This window comes from Camellia sinensis, chromosome 12 (genome assembly GCF_055761805.1).
Source record: "Camellia sinensis isolate YWXY chromosome 12, ASM5576180v1, whole genome shotgun sequence".
Classification (NCBI taxonomy): Eukaryota; Viridiplantae; Streptophyta; class Magnoliopsida; order Ericales; family Theaceae; genus Camellia; species Camellia sinensis.
Window position 1 is genome coordinate 157,582,376 of NC_138972.1, and position 25,982 is coordinate 157,608,357.

Here is a 25,982-nt window from a genome sequence, read left to right on the forward strand (position 1 = left end):
TATTTTTATTTTTTAATTTGTATGTTGTTTTCGCAGAGTGACAGACGGCTAATGAAAGGAGACTATATTTTTGACTTAACTCTGAGCACTCAATTTCTTCTTCTTCTCACAAAAATATAGCCATTTTTTAGACTGCTAAAGCTTTTTTCACTAAGAAAAAAGTCAACAACCTTTTTGCTTTGCTTTGCTTTGCTTTGCTTCTGATCTGTTGGTTTTTTCTTTTCCTTCTGTAATCGGAAACAATGCCTCTAGCACAGATCTTTCTCTCTGGCTTCATCAAATTGCTGTTTGAGAAGATGACCTCTTTTGCATCCTCGAAATTACCTGCCTTTGAAGGTATTGATACCCAGCTGACCAATTGGACAAAGATGCTGCGCCAAATTGAAGCTGTTCTGATTGACGCAGAGGAGAAGCAAATGACAGTTCCAGCTGTGAACCTATGGCTTGACGATCTCCAGGATCTAGCATATGATTTGGATGATTTAGTGGATGAGTTCGCCACCGAAGCTTTGCAACACAAGCTCAAGGCAAAGCCACGCCAAGCTAGTTCCAGCAAGGTATGGAACCTTATCCCTAATTTCAAGCCAACAGATGTTATCTTTAATTTTAAAATGAAGTCCAAGATTGAGGAGATCAATACCAGATTGCACAATAGTTTTGAACAATGTTCAAAATTTAATTTGGTTAAGATTGTTGGAACCACCACACCTACTAAGACTTGGCAAAGACCAGAGTCTACATCTTTATTTGATGAACCTCGCGTTTACAGCCGAAAACACGATCAGAGTAAGATAATTAAGTTGCTCGTAAAGGGGGATGAATCAAGTGATAACAACATTGGAGTAAGTCCCATTGTGGGTATGGGTGGGATTGGCAAGACCACCCTCGCTCAGATGGTATACAAGGATGAAACTGTGAAGGAGTATTTCAATCTGAAAGCATGGGTCTGTGTGTCAAATGAGTTTGACATTATGAAAATAACAAAAACTATTTATGATTCAGTGACTTCCCAAACATGTAGTTTTAATAACTTGGATCAAGCTCAAGTTGAACTACAGAAGGCTTTGGCGGGAAGGAAGTTTTTAATTATTTTAGACGATGTCTGAACGAAGACTACAATGCTTGGAATGTTTTGAAGAAACCTTTCAATGATGGAGCCCAAGGGAGTAAAGTCGTGGTGACAACACGTAACAGAGACATTGCAACAATGATGGCAACTGTTGAACTCCATAACGTTAAGATCCTATCAGATGAGGATTGTTGGTCATTGTTTACACAACATGCCTTTGCGAATACAAGTATTGATGCAAATCCAAATTTGGTATCAATTGGTAAGAAAATTGTGAAGAAATGTAAAGGTTTGCCTCTCGCTGCTAGGACACTCGGTGGACTTTTACATGCTGATCTACCTTGTTTGAATAATCTAAAGATTTCAGAGTGCCCGCAATTCCTAGTTTAAGGTTCCAGCATTAGCCTCCCATCACTCACCTGTATAGCTATGAATGGCGGCCCTCTAACAAGCCTTGAAACGGTCCTTGAGATGGGGAGTATGGCTAATGATGAAGTGATATCGGCAAATGCAAAGTGTAAGCATCCGAGTTTAATAACTTCCTTGAGCATTGGGATGATCAAGAAACTCGAGCTCTTGCCGAAATGGGTTACTCATGGGCTAATGGAACTCAAAGCATTGAAGATTACAAGTTGTGAAGAACTTAAGACACTGTGGAAGAATGAGGTGAGAGTGCAGCACAGTCTCCTTGCATTCCGAAGTTTGCAAATTAGAGGTTGTCCCCAACTTGTTTCATTGTTTGAAGAAGACAAGGATGAAGAAAATGAAGGGCAACATCAGCAACAACAAGAAGAGGGACTCCCTTGCATAGCGAGGCTTGAGCATCTAAGAATATATAATTGTGAAAAGTTGGAGAAACTGCCACAGCTGCTACATACCTTCACTTTTCTTCAAGAGTTGTATGTCTATAACTGTCCAAGTCTCGGCTCTTTTCCAAAGATAGGTTTTCCGTGCACGTTGAAAACACTCAAGATACGTAATTGTGAGGCTCTGCAATCCTTATTTGGGTGGATAACACAAATTAATGACAATAATCTTGAAGTGTTAACGTTTGAGAATTGTCCATCCCTCACATGCTTGATATTGTGCAGAGGTGGGGGACTACCACCCACACTCAAACACCTTGAGATTGAGAGGTGTAAAAAGTTGGAGGCACTGCTAGTAGAGGAGGGGATGGAAATTAACTATCCATCTCTTGAGTCTGTTCGAATCTGGGGTTGTTATATGCTCAAATACTTGCCAGATGCCCTTCCTAATAATAATAATCTCAGGAATCTCAGTCGATTGATCTTGTATGGGTGTAAGAATTTGGAGTACATTCCGGAAGGATGGTTCCACTCCGCAACAAATCTAACATATTTGAATATCAGGGGATGCAAAAAACTGAAGGCCCTACCACACAAATTGCAGAGCATCAACTACCTCACTTCTCTTCAAGAGCTGTATTTGAATATTTCAGAATGGAACAACTTCAAGAAGATTGGTTTGCACAGTTTATCCTCTCTTAAAATCTTGTTGATTGAAGGCAAAGATGAAGAACATTCAGTGGGTTCCAACTTTCCGATAGATGGGATGTTGCTGCCCACCTCTCTGATCGATCTTCATATCTCAAGTTTCCGAAATCTGGAGAAGCTATCTTCTAAGTTGTTTCAAAATCTCGCCTCTCTTGAATTTCTTAAAATCGGTGGTTGCCCTATGTTCAAATCTTTACTAGTGCAAAGGTTGCCTCCCTCACTTAAGAGATTGTCGATCATCGGGGGAAGTCGGAAACTAACAGGGAAGTGTGAAAAGGGGAAAGGCAAATATTGGCCCCACTTAGCTCACATTCCTTGTGTCGACGTTGATGGTTGATGATTGATGATTCTAAGTTCTAAACCATGTGGAAATTCCCATCGCAATACAAGCAATCAAATTGCCAGGTATCAAAACATAAACTAATTTGATAAATATATACATTTAAAAATATTTTCAGATTTTAAAAACAAAATATTTTTTCAAAAATAGAAAATCATATGAAAAACCATAACTGTTTTTGCTTATCATTTTTAATTTTTTTTTTTTGAATGAGGGATCCCTGAAGTATGCAATACATTATATTTTCAAGTTAATCGAATTTTTTTGGATGAGGAACTTATTTGCAAATTCATATAAAAAGTTAAAACAAAATAAATTTGTATTTTGAATTAACAAAAAATATTTTTGAAAATAATGAAAAACATATGTTAAATTTAAATTCAGATGACTGTTATGGAATGAGTAAATAATTTTTAAAATTTTGTTTCGTTTTGCAATTTTCAAAAATAGTTTTAAAATTTTTAATTCATATTTTTTTAATATATTGGCTTTTTTTTTTTTTAGATGCATCTAATCTACATATACTTAAAAAAAATTAAATTAAAAAATATTTAAAAATTTTAATAAATACAAAATAAATACAAAAATGTATTAAATATTTAGTGATTTTTTAAACCATTTTTTTAATAAATTTAATATGTTTTAGGTGTATTTAGATTGAGTGGATCTAAAAATTTTAAAAAATATTGATTAAAATACTTAAAGAGTTCACTGAAAATTATAAAATATGGATTAAAACTTAAAAACTATTTTTGAAAACGCCAAAACTGAACAGAGTTTTAAAAATTATTTCAATTTCTAAAAACTAAATGAGTTTTGGATTTTCAAATTTGTAAAAAATATTTTTAGAATATACAGCCAAACAAATTTTTAGAAAATTATCTTTCAAAATTGATTATGAAAACCAAACCTTAGTTTTTTGGGTTTTCTATATGCTAGTCATTAATAAATTATTTTTGTATTTGTTAAGTTGTTACCTGTCTAGTGACTAGGGAAAAGTCAAATTGAAAGTGATTAAGCTGGTGTAAATTCTTGTTGAAGCGGGAATTTTTTGGCCAGTCAAATGAGGGTAATGTTAAAAAAAAAAAGAAAAAGGAAAGAGAATGAAATGCTATGAAATTATCTAAGTAGTTTGCAAATGCTTAGAAAAATTAAATAATTTTTTTGTTGTTGGAAGAGCAAACTTAAAAGGTTACAAACAAATATACGCATATCTGGTGTTCAAATTTCTTTTTGGTGAGCTATTCTAATAAATATGGAAATTGAAAGCAATTTTAATTGTATACTTGGAGATGTTACATTTTCTGTATGAAAAGAATTCAGAGAAGTTTTATCAATCTATAAGGGATTATTTGATACGGATATGTGCTTTCAAGGATTTGAAAGAGAGGCATATTCCGATAGATTTCCTTGCCTGCTTTTATTTCCCGAAGGAACCACAACAAATGGAAGAGTTCTCATTTCTTTCCAACTTGGTGCAATTGTCCCTGGATATCTTGTCCATCTAGTGATTGTTCGTTATCCCCATGTACACTTTGACCAATCCTGGTAAGAATTTTCTTTAGTTGAAACCGTTTTGTTGTTGTCTTTCATAATGTCTTTACCTAACTTGCATCATATGGCCTATCATTTTGTTTAGGGGAAATATAGCTTTGGGAAAGCTCATGTTTAGAATGTTCAAAGTTTCACAATTTCATAGAGCTATGTTGAGTGATTTTTTATACTAAAAATGTAGTGAGTTTGGCTTACCCCACTATTTTTGTTTGTAAAATTTTTGGGTAGTATGTTGTGTGAAGTGGCAATTCATATATATAGGTTGTTATAGTGATGCCCAAATTTGCTATTTTTCTTTTGATAACTAATTCACTCTCGCAGATCATCAATGCTGATTATTCATCAACTTAAATGTATATGCATTTAAATGATGTGTCCTTGACTATATTATAATTTGAATTTTGGTTACAAAATAACTTGTATGTTGTAAAAAGTTGAAGCCATTTATTAAATTGTACAGGTAGAGTATCATCCTGTTATCTTACCCCTTGAAAATCAGTAGGAAAATGCTGCCCATTTTGCTTAAAGGGTGAGTCAACATTATTTGATTAATCTTTGTTTCCTTGTTGGCTTTACTTAATATTTTAATGCTAATTATATTCTTATACATCATAGTTTTTAATGGGCACATTACATACAATTCCTTAATTATTTTTTATAATGTCAACATGTTCTGTATTTCATATGCTTAATCTCCTAAGCAATTCAGAGCCAGTGGATCTTCAACACACCATAAATATTGTAATTGAATTTGTGTGATGTTATGTCTACTGCATTTGTGTGTGGAAGCCTGCCCTTTTTTTTCGCTTCTGTGCACAAAGAATTAGCCAATTGATGATTCCTGGTCCTTGGATTTCAAGTAATATTATATATATACAAGGATCAAAATTTTCGGTGTGTTGTTTCAAATAGTACAAAAACAAAAACATCTCGGAAATATTTTATGAAATAAAAATTAAATAGAAATGTTTGAAAATATAAATTGAAATATATCTAAATGTATAAAAGCTAATAATTGATTATAGCCATTCAAGTAAAAGAATTAAAAAACTAATGTCACCATGAACTAAAAATTATTAAGCATTGTCAAATAACTCAATTTTATTAAACAAAAATTTCCAATGAGGTCTAAAAACTTACTTAAACAGTAGCAATAAATGAAAATTTCTAAATTTGTATAGATACAATTTACTCTTTCAGTATATCGCACTATGTTTTGGTGTGTTTCACTATGTTTTGATGTGTTTCAATGAAAACACTAGAATTTTATTATTCCACTAGTGTTTCGTTTCGACCTCTTGGGAATTGGAAACACTTTGACCATTTCAACGGAAACAAACGAAAATTTTGTTCCTCATATAGATTAAAGATAAATCCATTTCAAAAAGTTTTCATTCATGTATTGTCCACGTTTTCATGTTATTTGGTTCTAAACAAATGGCATATGGTACCTATTAAAATTGGGTGTAAGTGCACATGCAACAGCCCTCGTGTCTTCTACATGCACTATGTTAACTTATTACAATTGGAGGAATAGTTTCCTATTGTCCGTCTTTAGTTTGGGAAATTTTTCCCTTTTGTATTCTTTTAGTAGCTGTTGGTGTATTGCCATGATTCCTAGGGCAGAGCCATGTATAACAAAATTTCCACTGGAAATTTGAAGATCTGAAATTATATACACTCCACATGTTTACAAAATATCTACCTAACTAACTCTGTTACAACAAGTTGAACTAACACTTGACTTGTTTGGTTTGCAGAACAACATATCTCTAGTCTAGTCTTAGATTGAATCCTGGATTGCTGAGTCTTGCTTGGTTACACTAACTGTACAAACATTTCATTCCTATGGGGACATCATGTTGCTTGCAAAAGCTTCCGAGTCCAAACAGGTCACTTTTCGTGCTCCATGTGTTTTGGCTTTTATAGTTAATCTTGCTTTTAGCTCGGCAAAAATGATCTTGTACTTCATTCAAACATTCTATGAAGTGCTAGATTTCAGCTCTTAAACTTAATTTGAAGGCCTTTTTTGCGATGGACCAAGAATATTTGATGCAGCTGCAATGATGGAATTTACATTGTCTCCTTGGGATCTCATAATATGTTAGGTGTAGGCCTTGAAGCACACCATTTAACGCTTGTAATTCTTGTTTTCCAAAATAAATAACTTCAACTCTCTTTCACATGCATTACTAAAAATATTTTAGTGTACTCTGGTTTGCCAAGTTTGATTTCTTTCAAATTGGGTATTTCAGTATTCATTTCTCCGTTGTATGTTTCCACTTTGATGGAAGAGTATTTTTTTTTTTTTGGCCAAATTCTAGGGAGTATATATGTTGTTTGGAAACATTGTGTTTGTTCATAGTGTTTATTGCCTAGCCTTAGAAAACTGTCCAGGAACTTTCCCGGATGCAACTTTAGCTTCATTGGTTTCTTTAATATTTTTTCATATTTACTTGGAAAACTTTTTGTAAATTTCTCATCTTGTCTACTAACTTCTATACAAGCCTTTTTCTAATAAATAATAATGCTAAATTATTTAAAGAGTCATGCTAATGACAGCCCAATGGGCTGCCAATAAGGGGAAGAAAACGCCAAAAAACTCTCAATGTATTTTTTACACATCCCAAAGCATTTTCACAAATTTGGACACACTTTTTACACGTCCCCTGGTACTGTTGACAGCCCAAAGGCTGTCTTTAGCATTTTTCCTTATTTAAATTATGCAAATGTATTCCATGTCCAAGAGATATGCTGGAAGACTCGTAGGAATGATGGAAACAACCGTAGAATACCACATGTTTTATAAAATTAAGTTGCATCTCTCTCTCTCTCTCTCTCTCTCTCTCTCTCTGGGGGAGTTTGAAGTCCTCTATGGAGTCCACCCTAATTTTTTTGTCATTTGTATGCTTCGCAGGAAAATCCCTCACTACATACTGTTGAAATGGCAAATGTGGAATCAGTGAGTTTTTAATTGAATGATTTATATATGAATACTTTAGTTGTGTTATAATATGGTGAAAATACAAATAGATTCATATCATATCTTCAGGGGTTGTTTGGTAATTGTGTTGGGCTAAATAATCACAAAAGGACAAAAAAAAGTCAAAAAATCACAAAAAGCCAAAAATCACAAAAACACAAAAAAAAATCCACCATTCCAAAGCTAAAAAGCCAAAAAGCCAATCAAGAATACCAAACGAACAAAAAAATCCCAGGCTAAAAAAGTCAAAAAAAACCAAAAAGTCAACTAAAAAAGTTATTGTCAAACGAAGGCTCAGTATCTTTTGGTTTTGTTTTTTTTTGGTGTGTGTGTATATTTAATATAAATGTGTAACACATTTTAGAAGAAAAGAACGAAGCATGCTTTTGTATCTATTGGTTAAAATGATGAAAAATTGAAAATGAGCTTTATAGACTTGTAATTTACATATGGCTCTAGAGAATTATTTTTGGGTGCTTCGAATGCATGTTGTTGTGTGTTCCTATAGTCAAGAGCACTCTATCGAGCTTGCCCATTTATTTTTTGTCCATGACCCATTTTTGGTGTTTTATCCTTTCAAAACGTTACTCACCTAAGGTTTTAGTTCAATTGTGAATTTTATTTTCCTCCCAAGGAAACCTTCGAGGAAATATATTTGAAAACCTTTTGAGATCATTAAATTTATGATTTTGGAACAAAAATTTACCATGTTTTGGAACGTGCTTTCCAAAATCTAATTCGTTTGGGTGTTAATGTTTTGTGGTAACACTTTGGTTTTATGGATTTTGTAGAGAGCTTATTTCCATTGGTTTTTTAATTGGGGTGCATTCTGCACATAGCGCATGCCTATTGTCTCTGTTGGTTTGCAATAAATTATCCTTGTTTTTTTTAAATGCAGAGGAAGATTCAAGTAATTTGATTACCATCAATTATTCTAAATACATTGATCCCTCTCTAAACCAAATTTCTCTCTTCTTATTCAGTATTCTAGTTCATCATTAATGGATTACTCTCAATTTTATATTAATTGGTCAATTGGAAAGAAGATGAAATGGATTATATCTCTTCTTTGCCAGACATTCGATTTAAGCAGTTCAAAAGCTATGGACTTTCTGGATACATTTCTATCCATGAATCCAAATTCCAGGTATGACGACAAGAAATTTTAATTTTAGTGATATTTCTATAATACAATAATTATCATGTATGGCTTCATTTTCCTGTAAGGAGCTATTTATAATATACTTTTGATCAAAACTACTTGAGTTGTTCATCTAGAACTTCATGCCACCTTACCTACATGCAAGTCCCTAAATGTGATCACTTTTCCTTCATTCTGTCGCACAAGATTATTGAACAGGGTATTTGAATCATGGATGAGTGATCTACTTGTTTTTTTATTTTTTATTTTATCCTTCATTTCATGTGCTCTTTCTGTCCTGTTTCTTTTTCCTTTCTTTCACTTGTAGATGTGATTTTTATTTGAGTTTATTAAAAAGTATATTTTCATTGAACTAAAGCTGCATCCATGCCAATGATGCAAATGAAGGATTTTTTGGTGGCTAAATGAAATTATTCTTGATATTTCATTATTTGATTTAAAAGCATATTTAAATTGCTTCTTCCCATTTTTCTCTGATATATCAAATCCTTGGTAGGGTTATAATTAACGTTGATCATGAGTATTTCTGTGAAAATATCAGTATGCTGTGTCTTAGTTGTGCACTGGATAACCCTACTGTTGCACTGAAATTCATTAATCATTATCATATCAGGCTTTTCTTTTCTCTTTATTTTTTCTTTTATGCATGATTTTAAAACATGTGAGCTCAATTTTCTTCCAATAACTGGGTTTCGAAATTGACACTTTTTTTTTATATTGTGATTTGTGACTATTATAACATACTGTAGTGCTTCACTGAACTGAAGATGTAGACCATATGTATCTAAATATGCTTAACTCTGTCCTAGTTGCAACATGCAGCACTAAAATGCTTTCTTTTCTCTCTTGAGTTTGTCTAATTGCATTTAAGTTTATGTTAATAACAATAGCCCTTAAGTTGACGGTGATGCAAGAATTGTTTATCTCACTATTTGCATCCTGCTCATAGCAGACAGGTTAGAATCCACGATTTCTTCAGGGTCCTGAGATTGAAGGCTTGTAATCTTTCTGAAAAGGTTAGTTACCAAGTATTTTTCACTTTTTATGTAACCTGCTGATCTTTAATATGAATATCTTGTTTGTGTCTCTATGCTTGAAAGGCCTCTTTTAAGTATGCTATCTCTGTCTAGTTCTTTTTCAATTTTTGACATTTGAACTGCAAACTCATTTGTTACATATATATATTTTAAAAATTAATTTGCCATAGAGTGAAGGTCGATATACATTTGAACAATAAAATTGTCACAAGACAGGCATGACAATTTTTAACAAGGATTTGTGTTTGTGTCAAATGCCAATACTTTTCACACTTCCGGAGTTATGTAGAACACATTTTAAAGCTGTTCTTTATTCAAAAATTAAACTTCATGATTTATGACACTTGGGCAACATGTCCTCACACTGGACAATATGTAACCCGCAGAACTCATTTGTTGTGTTACTAATTTCATCTAGTTTAGAGAAAAATTTTAATCATGAAGAAATATCAAGTCAAAGGCTCATACAAAAATTTTCAATTTGACCATATTTTAAAAGAGGATAAATTACCTGTAAGGAGTGGGGTGTGGAAGGAGAGAGGGTGTGGGAGGAGAGAGAAGTCATTATAGTAATCTGCACTTCTGTGTTTGACACAAATTCTGCTCTATCTGTCTCGGTCATCATCAATGATTATATCAATATAATTCACTACTAGAAAGTTCAATTACAACTTAAACGATCCCATTACAAGGGTGAGGACACTCTAAATACACATATTGCCCAATTAGAAGCAAATCAATTAGGAAATTGAAAGATGATTGATTATTATCCGTGGATTGATATGACTACTTTCAGTATGTATACATAACCAAGTAGGACTAGTTTAGTTGACCAGAATTCTTGCATCGCTCATGTAGGTCAAGGGTTCTTGTCTTGCCATGGACAAGGTTCCCCTCCTCGCAAGGCTATGATTGCAAATGTCCAAAAATAAAAAATAAAATAAAGAAAGATATTACCACTTGGAACTTGCAGACTGGGGACCCTGACATTCCAAAGTTGTATAACAGAATGCTCAGCTCCTGATTGGATTCCAAAGCTGCAATGGCTTGTCACACTTGATTAAAACTTGTGTTAAGTATCAAATGAAAAAAATACTAGAAGCATGTTTTTCCTTTATTTTTCTTATCAACCTGTACAGAATTGAGTGCAGCAAGTATTGAACGATGTTCTCCAGGAACTTTGCACCAGTGACTGCAAGGCTATGACAATTATCATGGTCATTAATTCCTCTGATTTACTTGAACAAAAATACTTAAGCATTAAGTTGCACAGATGATAGTTAATTAAAGGAGAAGACAATATACGTTAAGACGACAATATATTAGATTTGTGAATCGTATACTATGCGATTTGCTATGTAATAGTACTCTTATTTGCTGTTGTGTATCTATTTTCTTATGATTTGATGAGTCACTCTCTAACTTTCAATGTTGGACTGTGGTGATGTCCCATGTCTGTTCGTACTTCTTAGATGTTGACCCATGTTATGTCTTTGTGATGACTTGAACATAGTTGCTGGTGACACAAAATGGATGTGAAATTATGGTTACTACTAGGAAAATGCAATATTGTATAATTATGAAGCACGGGTACAGATACTAATACGATACGAGTATGTCGATATGGCAAAATCTAAAAAAATTAGAGTACGGATAACGCTTGGTATGTTTGTAAAAAAAATATTTATTTTTAATTTGGAATAATACAAAAATTGATTAAATGATTTAATTTGTTAAGATTCAATCCACAATTAACATTGAATGCCAAAAGTAAATGTATAAACCAAAATTAAATGTCATTATATTAAATAATTTACAAATCACAGCTTGATTTTATTTATAAGGGTAAACTATCAATAGGTCCTAATAATTAGACTTAATTCTCATCAAATCCTATTGAAAATAAGACCTAGTACAATGTGACAATTTTTTGCATATGTCGCTAAAAATTGACAATTAGTGACCTTTTTTTGTCATGTTTTTTTATAAATTGTTACTAAAACTTACAATTAGTGACTTTTTTGTGATAAATTTTTCAAACTGTCATTAAAAGTTAAAAATTAATAACATTTTTTTAAACTGTTGCTAAAACTTATAATTAGTAACATTTTTTGTGACAATTTTTAATCTATCACTAAAAATTAACAATTAATAGCATTTTTTATTAGTGTATGATAAAAAATGTCATAAATTATCATATAACCTATTGGACAATAAGTCCACTTAGTAGGACCTACACGTAAGTCTCCCATTTTATAATCATGCTAAGCATAAAATTAAAAATAAAAATAAAAAGTCTAGAGAAAGAAATTTTATCTTTGTAGTAAAGAAAATAGTGTTTCGACTAAGGTACGGTATAACTTAGGTATATATTAGGTACGTTTGAATATTCCAAAAATTTGAATACGTGTTTCGTGTATCCAGTAGGTGTGCAGAAGTACACCATACGAAGTACCATTCGCCAGTGAGTACCCGGTACTGGTATGGCTTGTTTGCCAAAATACCCATGCTTCATAGTTGTATAACTATGTAGACAATACTAGGCCTTAGTCTTGAATGGATGGATATGAGGCCTTTGCTGGGGAAATAAATTAGATGCGTGACTAAATTTTGTTGTCCATGAAATGTGAAACAACATTACAATTTACAGCTACTTGATTTGAGAAAGTTTTCATATTTAAGAAGTTATTTTTTCTTGATTTCATCACCTATCTCATGGCAATTATTCTATGTTGTAGATATTTGGAGTCCTTGATGTGGAGAAAAAAAGGGTAAAATAGCATTCAAGCAAGGGATAATCTCTCTCTTAGTTATACATGCGATCCCCAATTGCTCCCAACTGTGTCTGCACAAAGCCAATACAGAGCCTCTCATAGATGGAAAATCTATTGTTTGCAGTTCCTATATGGGTCAGCTCATGTCCTACAGCAACCATTTTCAGACGAGCCGTGAATTGGCCTTCGCTGAGTGTCACACTGGTGGAAACCATTACATTTCCGAGCAAGAAGTATGTCTCATACTCTTTTCCTTGGTATTCCCTTTTATTTATTATACTTTTGGATAAGGTTTAAGTTATGTACTCTTCGTTGGTAAATGGATGGCTCAGTTGGGAGATTCCATTAAGCTGGCTATTCCAAACATGGACGAGTTTGAGGTGAGTAATTAACATCCTCATGGGTTCAATAGACATGTCAGTCTAATCCATACAATAACCTTAGAAAAGTAACCACAACGATATATTTTTCTTGAAATTCTTTCGAACTGAAGCTTTGTTTTACTTTACATTTGTAGATCCATGAACTATTCAAATCATTTGATACCGATAGCGATGGGAGGATCAACAAGGATGATTTTATCGCCTGTTTAAGAAGAAATCCGTTGCTTGTTGCACTTTTCTCTCCCCAGTTAATGCACAAGAACTTGTCTAGAGTCGATACATCGGAGGTTAAAGGAGATGGTGTGATGGATGATGGGTTGATGAGTCTTCTTGTAGATTTGGCTCTATGAAACATTTTAGCTCTTTCACAAAGGGCTTAAGTGAGGGATAGGTCATTTGCATATAATTCTTTTTCTTTTGAAAATAGTCACTTAACTTCTTGTGGTTTGTTGAATAAAATATACCATCTTCATCAAAATTAACAATGTATTACACATGTCTACGTTTTCAAATAGTAGGGGATTATGTGTATATATAGGGGTACAGTGAAGTGTTTAGTTTAGGGGATTATGTGTTTATTTCAAATGACATGGGTATTATGTGCACATAACTTGTACTATAAAGGGATAAAGTGAAATATTGGTTTTTTTTTTTTTTCTTTTTTTTGGAGGGGAGAGGGGATAAATTATAGATATGTTACTTGAAATTTGTCTAGAAATATAGTTTACTTCTTGTGATTTTAGAAATTACAATTTTTCCCTCGTCAAAATTAATTTATTAACAGAGTTGACAAAAAAAATAAAATTAACCCTTTTTTTTCCCATAATTAACATTACCGTATTACCTATCTCCCTTTCCTTTGTTGTTAAACTTGTTCTTATTTTTCTTTCATTTCAACCACTTTCTATCCTTGTCCCCCACTCTAGCACCCGACCCTCTCTCTTTCTGCTTCACAGCTACCATTGTAATTTCTTTAAATGGTTGGTGTACACTTTCTTTCCTAGTCACCTCCACTCCCTTCCCTACTTTCGCTGCTTACTCTCACTCCCACTTGTACAATCCTTTCCTGAAACACTTTATTAGTGCTCTTGTATTAAAATCTAATCAGAATATACCTGGAGCCATCTCCTTATTAATATAACCTTACCCACCACTCCTACTCCCAGTTGTACTTGAAAAAGAAAATAATAATAAACAAATAATTATCAATCCCTCAGCCAAATAAATATTGGTTTAACATTCAGAATTGACACCATTGTTGTGTGATTTCAAAGAAAGAGACTTGCATACTTTTTCCATTATTGGGTTCACACTCTCTTTTTTTCTGTTTGTCATTTTTTTTTTTTGGGTTAATTAAAAAAAAAATCTAAGGTTTCACACCATTTTCATTTTAAATCTTAGTATTTCAATTTTAACAAATTAAACTTTGGAGTTCCATTTGTATTTTAATGCGCCCTCTTCTCCGTTCATTTTCGTCTCTATAAGATAGTGGAGAATCGTTTTGAGGTTTAAAGTAAAAAGCACTAGAGTTTAAAGTGAAAAACGCATGAAACTTTAAAAAAATTTGTAATTAACCCTTATATTTAGGGGTTGTTTGGCGTGTTCTAAATAAGTGCAATTTTTATCTTTTTGGACTAAAAAGTTGAGGAAAAAAATATGGATGTTCGAGTTAACTTTTTGTCTTTTTACGAAAAAATGTGTAATAAAAAATTGTATAAATAAAATGTATAGGGGAAGAAAGTTGAGTAGGTAGTATGGCTGCCTTGTTGGGGGCAATGTGTCTTACACAGTAAATTATTACCTCCTTCGGGGCAAAGCATTTGGACAATGATGGTCGATCCATGGGGGCCACCACAAGTCCCATTTTAATAATCTGAACCGTTCAATATGTACAACTCGTCGAGTATCATATTCCTGTAAAAAATCACGTTGATCGGATATCGATAGCTATATGACCGGATTAGTTTTTTTTTCAACAGTTAACTATCACACCATCCGTTTTGTTTATACAAAACTAATTTGATCATATCGTTAACGATATTCAATTAACGTGATTTTTTACAGGCATATAGTCTCGACAAGTTCTACATATTGCACGGTTCAGATTATCAAAACGGAACCCTTAGTGGGCCCGTAAGGGCCTAATGTTACCATCAAACTTTGTGGCTTTACATATGTAATTTTTTTTTTGCCCAAAAAGTGTATGACCTACCTTCTTGCTAGGACAGTACAGCTGAGAGTGTAATGAAACTTTTGTATTACAAAAATGTATAAAAATATTTTTTTAATATTTTTTATTTATAAATAATAATGACTTTTTTTCTTTTTGTATAACTTTTTAACTTTTTAAATTTTTTAGGACTTGCCAAATCTAGTCTTAATATTCTCACCTAATATTTACATAATTTTTTAAAACTAATAAATTTGGTTGCTAATATATTATTATCTTTAGGACCAAATATTTTCGTCATTATCCATTAAAAATATTTTGAGACCAAATATTTTTATTATTTTAACAATTAAAAAGTCGGGCCCTAACTTGCTCATTCTCACTTCAACGGTTTGCTCAATCTTCAACCCTAAAGTTGGGAGCTCCAAGGCAGATTAGGAGCTCAATCTTCTTCAAATGTTGGCGCTTCTCTCTCTCTCTAATCGATCTCCGTAATCGACCTGTAAGAGCTCCAATTCGAACTTTCAATTTCTTATTATTTCATAGATTGAACTTTTTGTGTGTGTATATATGTATATATCTTAATGCGTGTTGGAATTGAAGAATTCTTTACATAGATTGAACTTGTGTGTGTATATATGTATTGTATATCCAATCTAATGCGTGTTGGAGATGAAGAATTGTTTTCTCGCATAGTTCGATCAATACTGTATTTCGTATGCTGTTAATTTGTTGTTTCAGTGAGTTTTCAGGTGTTACACTATCATTTTTCTTTTTTTGATTTCCAATTTCTGATTATTACATGGATTGAACTTGTGTGTGTGTGTGTATATATATATATATACGGCCTTCTTCTCTGTTTTCTCTCACTAAGAATAAGAATGATGAATGAATCGTCTCTCAGTTGGCCTTATGGATCAAACTCTCCATATGTTGTCAGATTGGGTTTATCTCTGTTTTCTCTCATTAAATCATCCTCTTCTTCGTCGATGGATTGAACTTGTGTGTGTATATTATCAAACTCTTGAGATCTTAATGACAGTAAATTGCCTACTACTCAACTAATGACAGTAAATTGCCTACTACAAGAAACATTTAGGGACTAGTTAGATTTGGTCCCTAAAAATAATCTTTTAGAGACAAATCTAAACTTATGATAATTTACTTATAAAAATCTTCATAACTTTTGGGAATTCTTATGAGTTTACTCGCAAATTTAATTACCTAAGTATATGTTTTTTTTGGGTCCCTCACCTCCCGCACGTGTACGCCTCTTCTTCATTTTTCAAAATAAAAATAAAATTACCTAAGTACATTTTTTTTGGGGGGGGGGTCCTGACTCAGTCTTCTGAGTCGGTACCGAGTAGTAGTTCCCAGGTGATATGATTTCGGGAAGCTGTGCTGTGTGTGGAGATTGTTTAGCTGATTTAATATTATTACTATGTTTATAAATAAAATTACCTAGAGATTTTGGGTTGTTGATATTATTAGACTTGACTGTTCCCCAATATCTAAAGTAGTAGTTGACAACTTGACACAACACAAGTATATGTTTGTAAACATTTAGTCTACAACAATTCTAGAAATTAAACGTCCAAATATGGAATAGAGACTACTATGGCAAATAAAATTTTTGGATGAATGTAATTTGAAAATGTATCGGTGAATGATTACTCATGAGTAATAATCGTGAATCATTAGGATATGCTTGTTTTGAATTACCAGTGAAGGAAAGTAACAAATTTTTATTTTGTTTTTAATGACATTAACTAAAGTAGCAACTTAACCATGTCCCTTGTGTATGAGTTGCAGTTTTTTTGGTGATGCAAAGAGTTGAAGGATTCTTTTTCTATACTTCTTCCACAAATTGTTTCCTATAAGACTTTTGAGAAAGTCAAGAATATCATTTTACCTGACTATTTGCATCAAGGTAGCATTAGCTAAAAAGCTTTTAATCATTCTGAGGAATTTTGTTTCTTATACATGATAATGCCTGATTTTGTAGCAATTAATCAGTATACTTTCAATGTTAGGATGGATTTCTTGATTTTCATGACCAAAAAATTAAAAATAGGCATAATTAAAGTTGAAAGATATATTTAGACATATCTACATGAATTCAGGGACTTGGTGTTTTACGTAATGGAAGGTAAAGTAGATCTCCAACTTTATAAACTCCACAATAAGTGAAATCTAACAGAGTTTGCAATTTTTATTTATTAGTTGTAAATGCTTACTGCTTTTTAATCTGGGTTAGACATTAATTCAATTTTTTCTATAGGATGAAGAGGTTCTAGATGAGGTGTATGCTTCTAATGGAAGCTAACCGGCTCCAGATTATTCTAGGCCAAAGAGGAGTAAGCGATCAAAGCGGAAGCGTGCGGTATGAAAATGTATACTTAATTGAGTGTAGTTTAAGTGAGTTCTGTATATGTAAACAAATTGTATCTTAGTCAATATATAGTGGGCATTTTTTTTCTTTACAGCTTATTCATTTAAGGTTTACTTACAAATGATGAAAATAATTCTTTTTTGTTTGATTGAAAAGACTTGCACATCCATCATGATGTTTGAAACCAATATTTATGTCAAAAGTTTTTGAGTGCTCTTTAGGGAACCTTCTACACCATATTCTTTCAAAAATTAGAAATTGTTGAACCATAAATCCCATCAATGGATCAAAGCAGCAAAGCAGGCTGTTTTACAGATGTAGAATGCTAGCTTTTGAATATTTTGATAATTTTATGCCCACCAATCCCAATATTTGAGGGCTGTGTTACATGGACTTGGCACTTTGGAGTGAAGTACCCGTGTTGACACAACACGACACGGGTGCGAGTGTGGGATCTGTGTCGGATTCGTCTATTCTCTCTCGGACACGGCTTTTTACAGACAATAAAAGAAATGAAAGAGGAAAGAGCAAGAGAGAACTTGGTCGAAGCTCCATCCAGTCGAAGATTGAAGACCTCCAGTCGAACACCCAGACGACTTCGAAAAGCCTCTCTTTCGCCTTCTTTCTCTCCCTTGCGATCGCGATCCATCGATCGCTTTGCTTTTCTCTCCCTCTTTCTGTTGTTTTATCTTCTTGACTTTTCATATCTCTGTTGATTCATATCTATTTGTATCTATCTATACATAATAATAATAATAGTTAATAACTATTATTATAATAACTATAATAATAACTATTATTATTATATATTATATATTAATTATTATATAACATATAATATATTTATAAGATAATATATATTTATATATATTAATAAAAAAATAAATACATGTATGTAAAATCTTAGTAGCAGGAATCGTTCATGCTGCTTACGATTCTTCCTCAGAAGCGCGATTATGCGCTTCTGACTCAAATTCGTTGAAGAATCGCGATTTTGATGCAAAAGAAACATGAATCTGATCACGAATTTGTCTTCTTCTCAATCGGAGCTCCATCGCTGGCCATCGCAAGACCTACACAGGCCATCGCAGACTTCTCCCTTTCTCCTTGTTGGTCTTCGCGAGTCGCACACAAGCCATCGCGACTTCTCTCTCCTCTTCGCTGGTCTTCACGTGACTCCTCTCTCTGTGATCTTCTCTTCTCAGATTAAAGATATATATATATATATATAATACGTATTATGTATATATATTTGTTTTTATAAATATATGTTTTTATTTATATATTATATATAACTTTTATAAATTATATATATATCTGTTTTAATTTATATATTATATATTATCTTTATAAATTTATGTGTATTTATTTATATATTATATTTATTGAATTAATGTTATTATGCTATTTTTTTAAGAAAATAATATAAAACAAAAAAAATTTAACAAAAAAATTTTAGAATAAATAGATAAAATTAACAAAAAAAATTTAGAATAAATAGATAAAAAAGTAATAAAAATATTTTAGAATAAATTAAAAAAATTCTAATAAAAGCATGTAATTAGAATATTTTAACATATAATTTTTATACTCCCTCCGTCCCAAAATATTAGTCCCTTATTCCATTTTTCATTGTCCCAAAATATTAGTCCCTCTTCAAAAATCAAGTACAAAAATTATATAAATTTCCTATTTTGTCCTTTTTTTAAATTAATAAATAATATAAAAAGTACAATTATGACATTGATATTCCCAAAAAAATGTATTATCAAAAGGATAATTTTGGAAAATCAACTTTTTTCAAATGCAATAATTGTACTACCAAAAAAAGTTAGATTCCCCAAAAGGGACCATTATTTTGGGACGAAGGGAGCAATTCTTATTTATTTATAACATATATAGTCCCATAAAAAATATAATCTTACAATATATTTTTATATATTATTTGAAATATATACAAACGCTCCCAACTAACGATTCTTGAAATGTCTACAATTCCACGCTCCCGCTCCCGCTCCCGCTTCGTGCAACTATGTAAGATAAAATAAAAAAATTAATTGAAGCACATTATTTAAAAAATATAATAAATAAATAAAATAATTAATGTATATTAAAATTAAAAAATTTATAAAAAAATTAAAAAATTTGCTATGTCCCCTGCCATGTCGTTGTTCCCATTTTTTGGAAATTGTCATGTCCCGTACTTAGTTGCAGGAATCATGCAACCAGGTGACGAATCTTCGTAAGAAATGCGATTCCGCGTTTCTTAGAAAGAAACGTGTAAGAATCGCGCTTCCATAGAGAGAGAAACGCGATCCTGTCCCAGATGGAATCGTTGGTGGCTATGAACAAAAACCCTAGCTTGTTGGTCAACAAAGAGACAGAGGAGAAAGAAGGTGAAGAACTTGAACGTCATCTCTGGGTATGTCCTCCTTTGCTTCATTTTTCTTCTTCTTTCATCAGTTCGAAGGTCGTCTCTCTCTGTGTGTTTTTGGTCTGTGTCGCAGTTCGTCTCTCTCTGGCAGATCATCTTTCTCTCTCTCTCTCTCTCTCTCTCTCTCTCGCGCGCGCGAGCGCGCAAATTGTCTCCTTGCTGATCGTCGTCTCCTCTGCCTTCGTCTTTGCCTTCTGTCTTTGTCTCACTCACGCTCTCTCTCTTTCTGGCCTTCTGTCACTATATATATCTAATATAAGTAATATATATATATATATAAAAGATGAAACATATATAATCTTTATATAAATACATATATATTTAAAAAATAAAAAAAAATCAACACATTATTATTTAATAGATATCATTTATATACATATAAATATATAATAACATATAAATATATAATAAAAAAACATTAATAAAAAAAATATAAATATTAATATATATAATCTTTATAATATATATGCATGAAAAAAAAACATTAACACATATAAATATAATATATATATGAGTATATATTATACATATTAATAAAAAAGCACAAACACATATATGTAAAATAAAATTAAAAAAAATTAACAATAACACATTATTTAAAAAATATAATAAATAAATAAAATAATTAATGTATATTAAAATAAAAATATTTATAAAAAAAACTTCTAATGTGTATTAAATATATATATATATATATATATTGTCACTCCCCAAGACGCTCCCAACCTAAGAAACTTCTATCAGTTCACGCTTCTCCGCTCCTGCTCCCGCTTCGTGCAACTAAGGTCCTGTATCTGTGTCCATGTTCGTATGTGTGTCCGTGCTTTATAGATTTTTGTTTGTTATTTATATAATATAACTTATCTCCATATAATAAATATATATTTTTAAAAAAAACTATTTAACGTATTCTCGTACCCGTATCCGAATTTGGATACAAATCCACGTATTCTTAATTTTTAATTTTGAAGTGTCCGACCCCTAGATACACACCCGCACCCGATATCCGTACCCGAGTCCGTATAACTTAGTTTGAGGGTGTTGGCAGGGGTGTAGATTTGATACAGACCTAGCATTTGGCATCCTTGAGCTATGACAAAGGACAATTAAATAAAAGGAAGAAATAGATTATATTAAAGGACATTGCAGCTAAGTCTGCACGATGAACTTTCCCATGCCTTCCAAATCAGCTGCAACATATAAGTCTAGCTTATGAAAAACCGTTATACATGTTGACAAATCACCCCGAATAATATTTGCTTTTCTAATGAATTTATTGTTTGGATATAGTTTCAGAAGCTAGGTACTGAATTTTCCTTGGCTGCATTGAAAAAAATATTAGGAGCCAATATATGTTTTGTTTTAAATCATGTCACGAGCCATTTAAAAATGATGTAGGGGTTTTCACCAACAAATGTGCTAATTTACTATTTTAAAAAGGTCATAGAATTCAGAACGTCAAATATATTGCATCTTTATACAAACATAACACCCTAGACACAAGATCTTTCTAACTTAACGCAAATATGTCTAACCTCCATAAACTCCAAAGAAATATTCTAATAATCTGTTCCACTCATTACGTGACACAATTGCATTCATTGATTCATGGCCTTGATGGGGGACGATCATTTCCGACAGGGTTAGGTCCAGATGGTCTTTTATGATTCTTCTTCCCTTCAACTTGCTTGACATTATTCGTCTGTTCAATTAGATATTTATTCATGTAGAATATATTTTGCACTAGATGAAACAGAAAGGGAGAGAATACTCTTTATACTTACCCAAGCGGTGAAAATTTGTCCATTGGTCTGCCTTGATCTGAGTTTGCAAGTCTGAGCTTGAAATCAACTATACATGGATCGCAATTGCAAAGGTAAGCTTCATTAGCATTTTTGCTTCTTTAAAGCAATTCATATATTATGTTTATATTTGTTTTCTTCCCTCTTATTTTGGTTTAAACTAAAAAGACGTTATAATGTACTTTGCAAATGAAAAGCATTACATTCGATAATGAGTAGGAAGAGAAGACAGGGGTGTCTTGTCTGATCGTGTAGCTTGAACCTTGGTATGGTATTGATATGCTGTAAGTAGAAGCCATAGTAAGAGAAGATGGATTAGGGTCTGTGCTCTCCTCATCTGGGGCTTGAGCTTGAGCTTTGGTTTCAATGTCAAAATGGGATATAGATATTGAGAGTCTTTGGTCATAGTGGCTCAAAAAAGAGAAGTTGGAACATGTATATGTTAGGTAATGATGACTAAACTTGAAAAAGCATGGAATGTTTGTTAATGGTGCTTGGGATACTACTTCAATGAAAATTTTGAAAGTTAGTTGAGTTTGGAACTTGGTTGTGCCAAAATAGAATGTCACCATTGGCGTGGTATAGCAAAAAAATGTCTTATTTTATTATTTATTTATTTTTGCACTATAGCAAGCCAAAAAATGATTTTTGCCTTGCGCCATTGAAGATGCTCTAATGGCAAAGTGATAAATTTGAGATGCCATGGATGCTCTGCTTTTCTATTAAAACTAACTATTGTTTTATTTTTATTTATTTGTTCTATTCTTTTTCTCGCAATTTTAGCAATCTGATTCATAAAATTGAATTCCCAATCCAAGTAAAAGAAATCTGATTATTATTTTTAGATAACTATGAATGGCAATATATTAGATATAACAACCACAACTAGCTGAGTCCTATTTAATGAATTAGGAATCATTTAGAAACACAAATATCATGAATACATATATAAGTAATCATGAATGCAAGGGCGCCATCTATGGTTTACTTTTCATTTGGATTGTATTTCTAAATATGATCTTACAATATAACTTGATTTTGATGTATTGGTTACCTCCAGCTATTATGCTCCCAAAAAGACAGATTTGGGAATTGGGGACCATCTTTTGGTTTGTATTCTTTTTGCTCCAGATAAGTACACTAAAGTTTGATCAATTTAATAGTTCATCATGACTCAAGCTGGTTCTCTTTGAGATACTCAACATAATATTGACTTAACCTAAAATCTTGTTTTCTATATCCTTGTCCATAACAGTTCTTATGGGAACTTAACTTTAATAGAAACCATATTTATGCAATTTTATGGAGGTTGTTGACTAAAAATGGGCCGACGAACAACACACAGCTTTGTTGTGACCTAAATTGGTTTTTGCACAAATGCATTTGTTTAGGTTGTCAATTTTGTGTATTTTTTGTTTTGGGAAAGTTTTCACTTATCAATTACAGATTTCCTAATTTATATGCTGCTGTTTGTTATGGTAAGTTTCTACTCCTTTCTGGTATCTAAATTTGAGCTGAACTCAAATTTGCTATCTTTGGCAATTACATATTTTTCTTTATTAATTTCGTGTTTTACAAGGAATTAAATTTGATTGCATAACTTCCTAGTGGTGCAAGTCACCTTGTACAGTAGATAGACCTACCATGTTACACCTTCTTGGTGCTTTTAGCAGATTGCCTTCCCTACGAAAAGCAAAAACTACAATGTTGGATTAGATTTATAAACATAATTTTCTAGAAGCTTGAAGACATCATAAAACAACATATGCAAATATTTTTGTTTTATTTACTTGTTATTATCATTATTTTTTTATATAGCTCTGGTATCTATCTCTGTGATCCATGGTTCAAGAAATTGGCCAGTACATACCAGTTTGTGGGCCCTCCAATTTGAATACACCCCGGTTTACTGTTGGGATAAAAATTGCAAGTGAATCAGCTGATTTGCAATACGTATCACTCTGAATTGGAATTTGATAGTGGATCATAGCCAAATCCGTCCGGTTCATTAGACATCTTCCCTACCATAGTTAAAAATGACCATGGATATGGCTATTTTGTTATGTAACTTTGTGAACAATACAGGTGATAGGGTGTCATATAAAAACATTGATTCATAATTTTGAAAACATGATTCATTTTATGGTTTGGTTTAGTTTGCAAACTTCTAAGAGTGTCTTAATTGTTTCCCTCATTCCTGCTACAATTCATGCACACACAAATTGGTCTTCCTTTTCATTTTAGTTTGATATTTTAACATTGTAATCCTGACCTGCCTTGTTGATCCAGATCCTTACAATTAATTATCGTTCTGTGCTTTTGATCCTTCCACAGACATATACCTAACAGTTGTTTTGATTGATTGACAGAATGGAATGCATTCTCTTTGTCCAGATGTATGGTCTGAGCATAGAAGGTGGCTGTTGATGTCAATGATCTGTCTCAATCCGTTAGCGTGTGTAAGTTTGAAACAATGATCATACACAAATACACTGTTAGGATGTGGTTGGTGTCTCATTAGTTCTCCTTGAACAGATTATGTACCATTTTTACTTTTAGTCACCTATATGAATGAGTATTGAGATGAAGCCTTGAAATCATTATAGCCAGAATAGATGTATGATAATATTGAGATTTTACTAAGCGATTGACAAATCGTGATGAGTATTGTGCAGTAGAGCTCTTCATGACTAGGTAACTCTCTAATGTTTATCACATTTTTCTTCTCTAGTGTCAATGAAGATGAAGGAATGCCAGGCAGAAGTAGATTGGGCAGAAGGGGAAATTTTGGTTTTAAATAATTGTGTCCCTTTCTACCTTAGGGAGCTTTGGTGTTTGTGATGCTGACGAGGAGTCCTTTGATGAAAAGTATAAGAAGCTTCGCTGTGACATTGCCCTGCTTCCTCATAATAGCAACAATTATCTGTTGATAAGAATTACTTGATATGTCAATTTTTGGAAATTTTGAATTTGAAAACTTTGAATATACTCAGAGCTATGTATTCATTATGATTTGGTAATAGAGTGTCTTTGATTTGTGGATGTCAATTTTTTTCTTTTTTTATTTATTTTATGATTGGATGACATTTAATTTTTGTGCATTTTTAGCTATCCCAACTTTGATTTTTAGCGACGAAAATGTGTTGTAGAGAAAGTTATTTGTCTTTTAGGGACCAAATATCATTGTCATTAAAAATGTCATCATTTTGTTTTTCGCGACCAAATTGAGACATTTTATGACAGAAGTATTAGCGACCAAATGTTTAGTCTTGTAAAATCAAATATTTTGTGACAATATAAAATTGGTCGCTAATTGTCATTTTCAGCGACATTTTCAAAAATTAGCGCTAAAGACTTTACTAGGCGCATTTTTAGTGATTTTTTTAGTGTTGAATTTTATTTTGTCACAAAAATCATTTAGAGACCAAAATAATGGTTTTAGTTTGGTTGCAAAAGTCTTATATGTTGTAATGGAGGATCGGGAATATCATGAACCGGAGCTTTCTTGGGTTCTGCCATTGGCAATGAAACAATACCTTTTAGATCACCTTCGTGGATTTTGGGATCGACATTTTGGACAAGAGTCTTATTGCTAGATATTTCATAGATCTCGCTAGCAGCATCACTTTGTTGCATATTGATCGAATTCTAAAGGCCAAGACTTGCAGCAGCATCTCTTGAAGATAAATCCAATTGCTTTACCCCACCAAACGAAGCCTTTAGCCCGTTTTTTGTACAATGAAAATATCTCTGTCAAATTTCCAGTGAGTATCGAATAGATAGCATATTTCCCTTCAATCTTCAGAGCTATCATTCAAACACATGTACTTAATTTTAATTTTAATGGAAGAAGGTATCATTCACAGAATGAGTGCGGTCTATCATAGATGGTGAGCTTAGTAATAGAATCTACTTAAGAAAGGCACAAGTGGAATTAGGTAGACATTTATATAAAATATGAGAACCCATAATATCAGATAATTAGGATGAAGCACAATACTACTCTCCAAAGACAACCAATGTAAAAAGTTAACCAACAAAACGTAAATAGGTTCTTAAACCCACTCCCCAACAGCACTCAAAACCCGCTACCCCCTAATCACGAATGTAAAAATATATGAAACAAACCAATGCGATTGTCAATATATATATTTTCATCACTAACACCTCCCCACGTCGATAGTTAATTCCAGCTAATATTTGAGCAAGAGTTACGAGTATCACCTGCAAGTGGCTAGCAACATTTTCTCTTGTCAACCATGGTATGTTCATCAAGTCAAGAATTTTTTTAGGACCAACTCCTGCCAAACAAAGATGAAAATCATCACCTTCTAGAACACAACAACCGAATAACAGAAAACCAATTAG

At 32.5% G+C, this 25,982-nt stretch overlaps 1 protein-coding gene, 1 long non-coding RNA gene and 1 pseudogene across 43 annotated transcripts; 2 read left to right on the top strand and 1 right to left on the bottom strand.

The window, feature by feature from the left end:
* LOC114276583 (lysophospholipid acyltransferase LPEAT2-like) lies at positions 1-24,662 on the top strand. 42 transcript variants are annotated; one of them, XM_082897810.1, is made up of 10 exons: positions 1-2,988; positions 4,310-4,471; positions 4,938-5,006; positions 6,238-6,369; positions 7,395-7,439; positions 8,537-8,607; positions 9,575-9,638; positions 12,398-12,666; positions 12,766-12,813; positions 12,951-13,294. In XM_082897810.1, the coding sequence occupies exon 1, from the start codon at positions 243-245 to the stop codon at positions 1,104-1,106; it is 864 nt and encodes a 287-aa protein (XP_082753936.1). In that variant the 5' UTR covers positions 1-242; the 3' UTR covers positions 1,107-2,988; positions 4,310-4,471; positions 4,938-5,006; positions 6,238-6,369; positions 7,395-7,439; positions 8,537-8,607; positions 9,575-9,638; positions 12,398-12,666; positions 12,766-12,813; positions 12,951-13,294. The 42 variants fall into 42 exon arrangements, with proteins under 42 accessions (XP_082753936.1, XP_082753938.1, XP_082753943.1 ...); XM_082897812.1 differs by having other exon boundaries at positions 4,357-4,471; XM_082897831.1 differs by having other exon boundaries at positions 3-2,988; positions 9,572-9,638.
* On the top strand, positions 15,351-17,469 carry LOC145804124 (uncharacterized). Its single transcript, XR_014345735.1, has 2 exons — positions 15,351-15,488; positions 17,268-17,469. It is a non-coding gene; the product is annotated as an uncharacterized LOC145804124 (long non-coding RNA).
* Positions 24,433-25,982, bottom strand: part of LOC145804357 (two-component response regulator ORR26-like) — a 4,186-nt pseudogene continuing 2,636 nt past the window's right edge.

Excerpts from the sequence above, each read along its gene's own strand:
- LOC114276583 (XM_082897800.1), top strand. The coding sequence starts at position 1,499 with ATGAATGGCGGCCCTCTAACAAGCCTTGAAACGGTCCTTGAGATGGGG.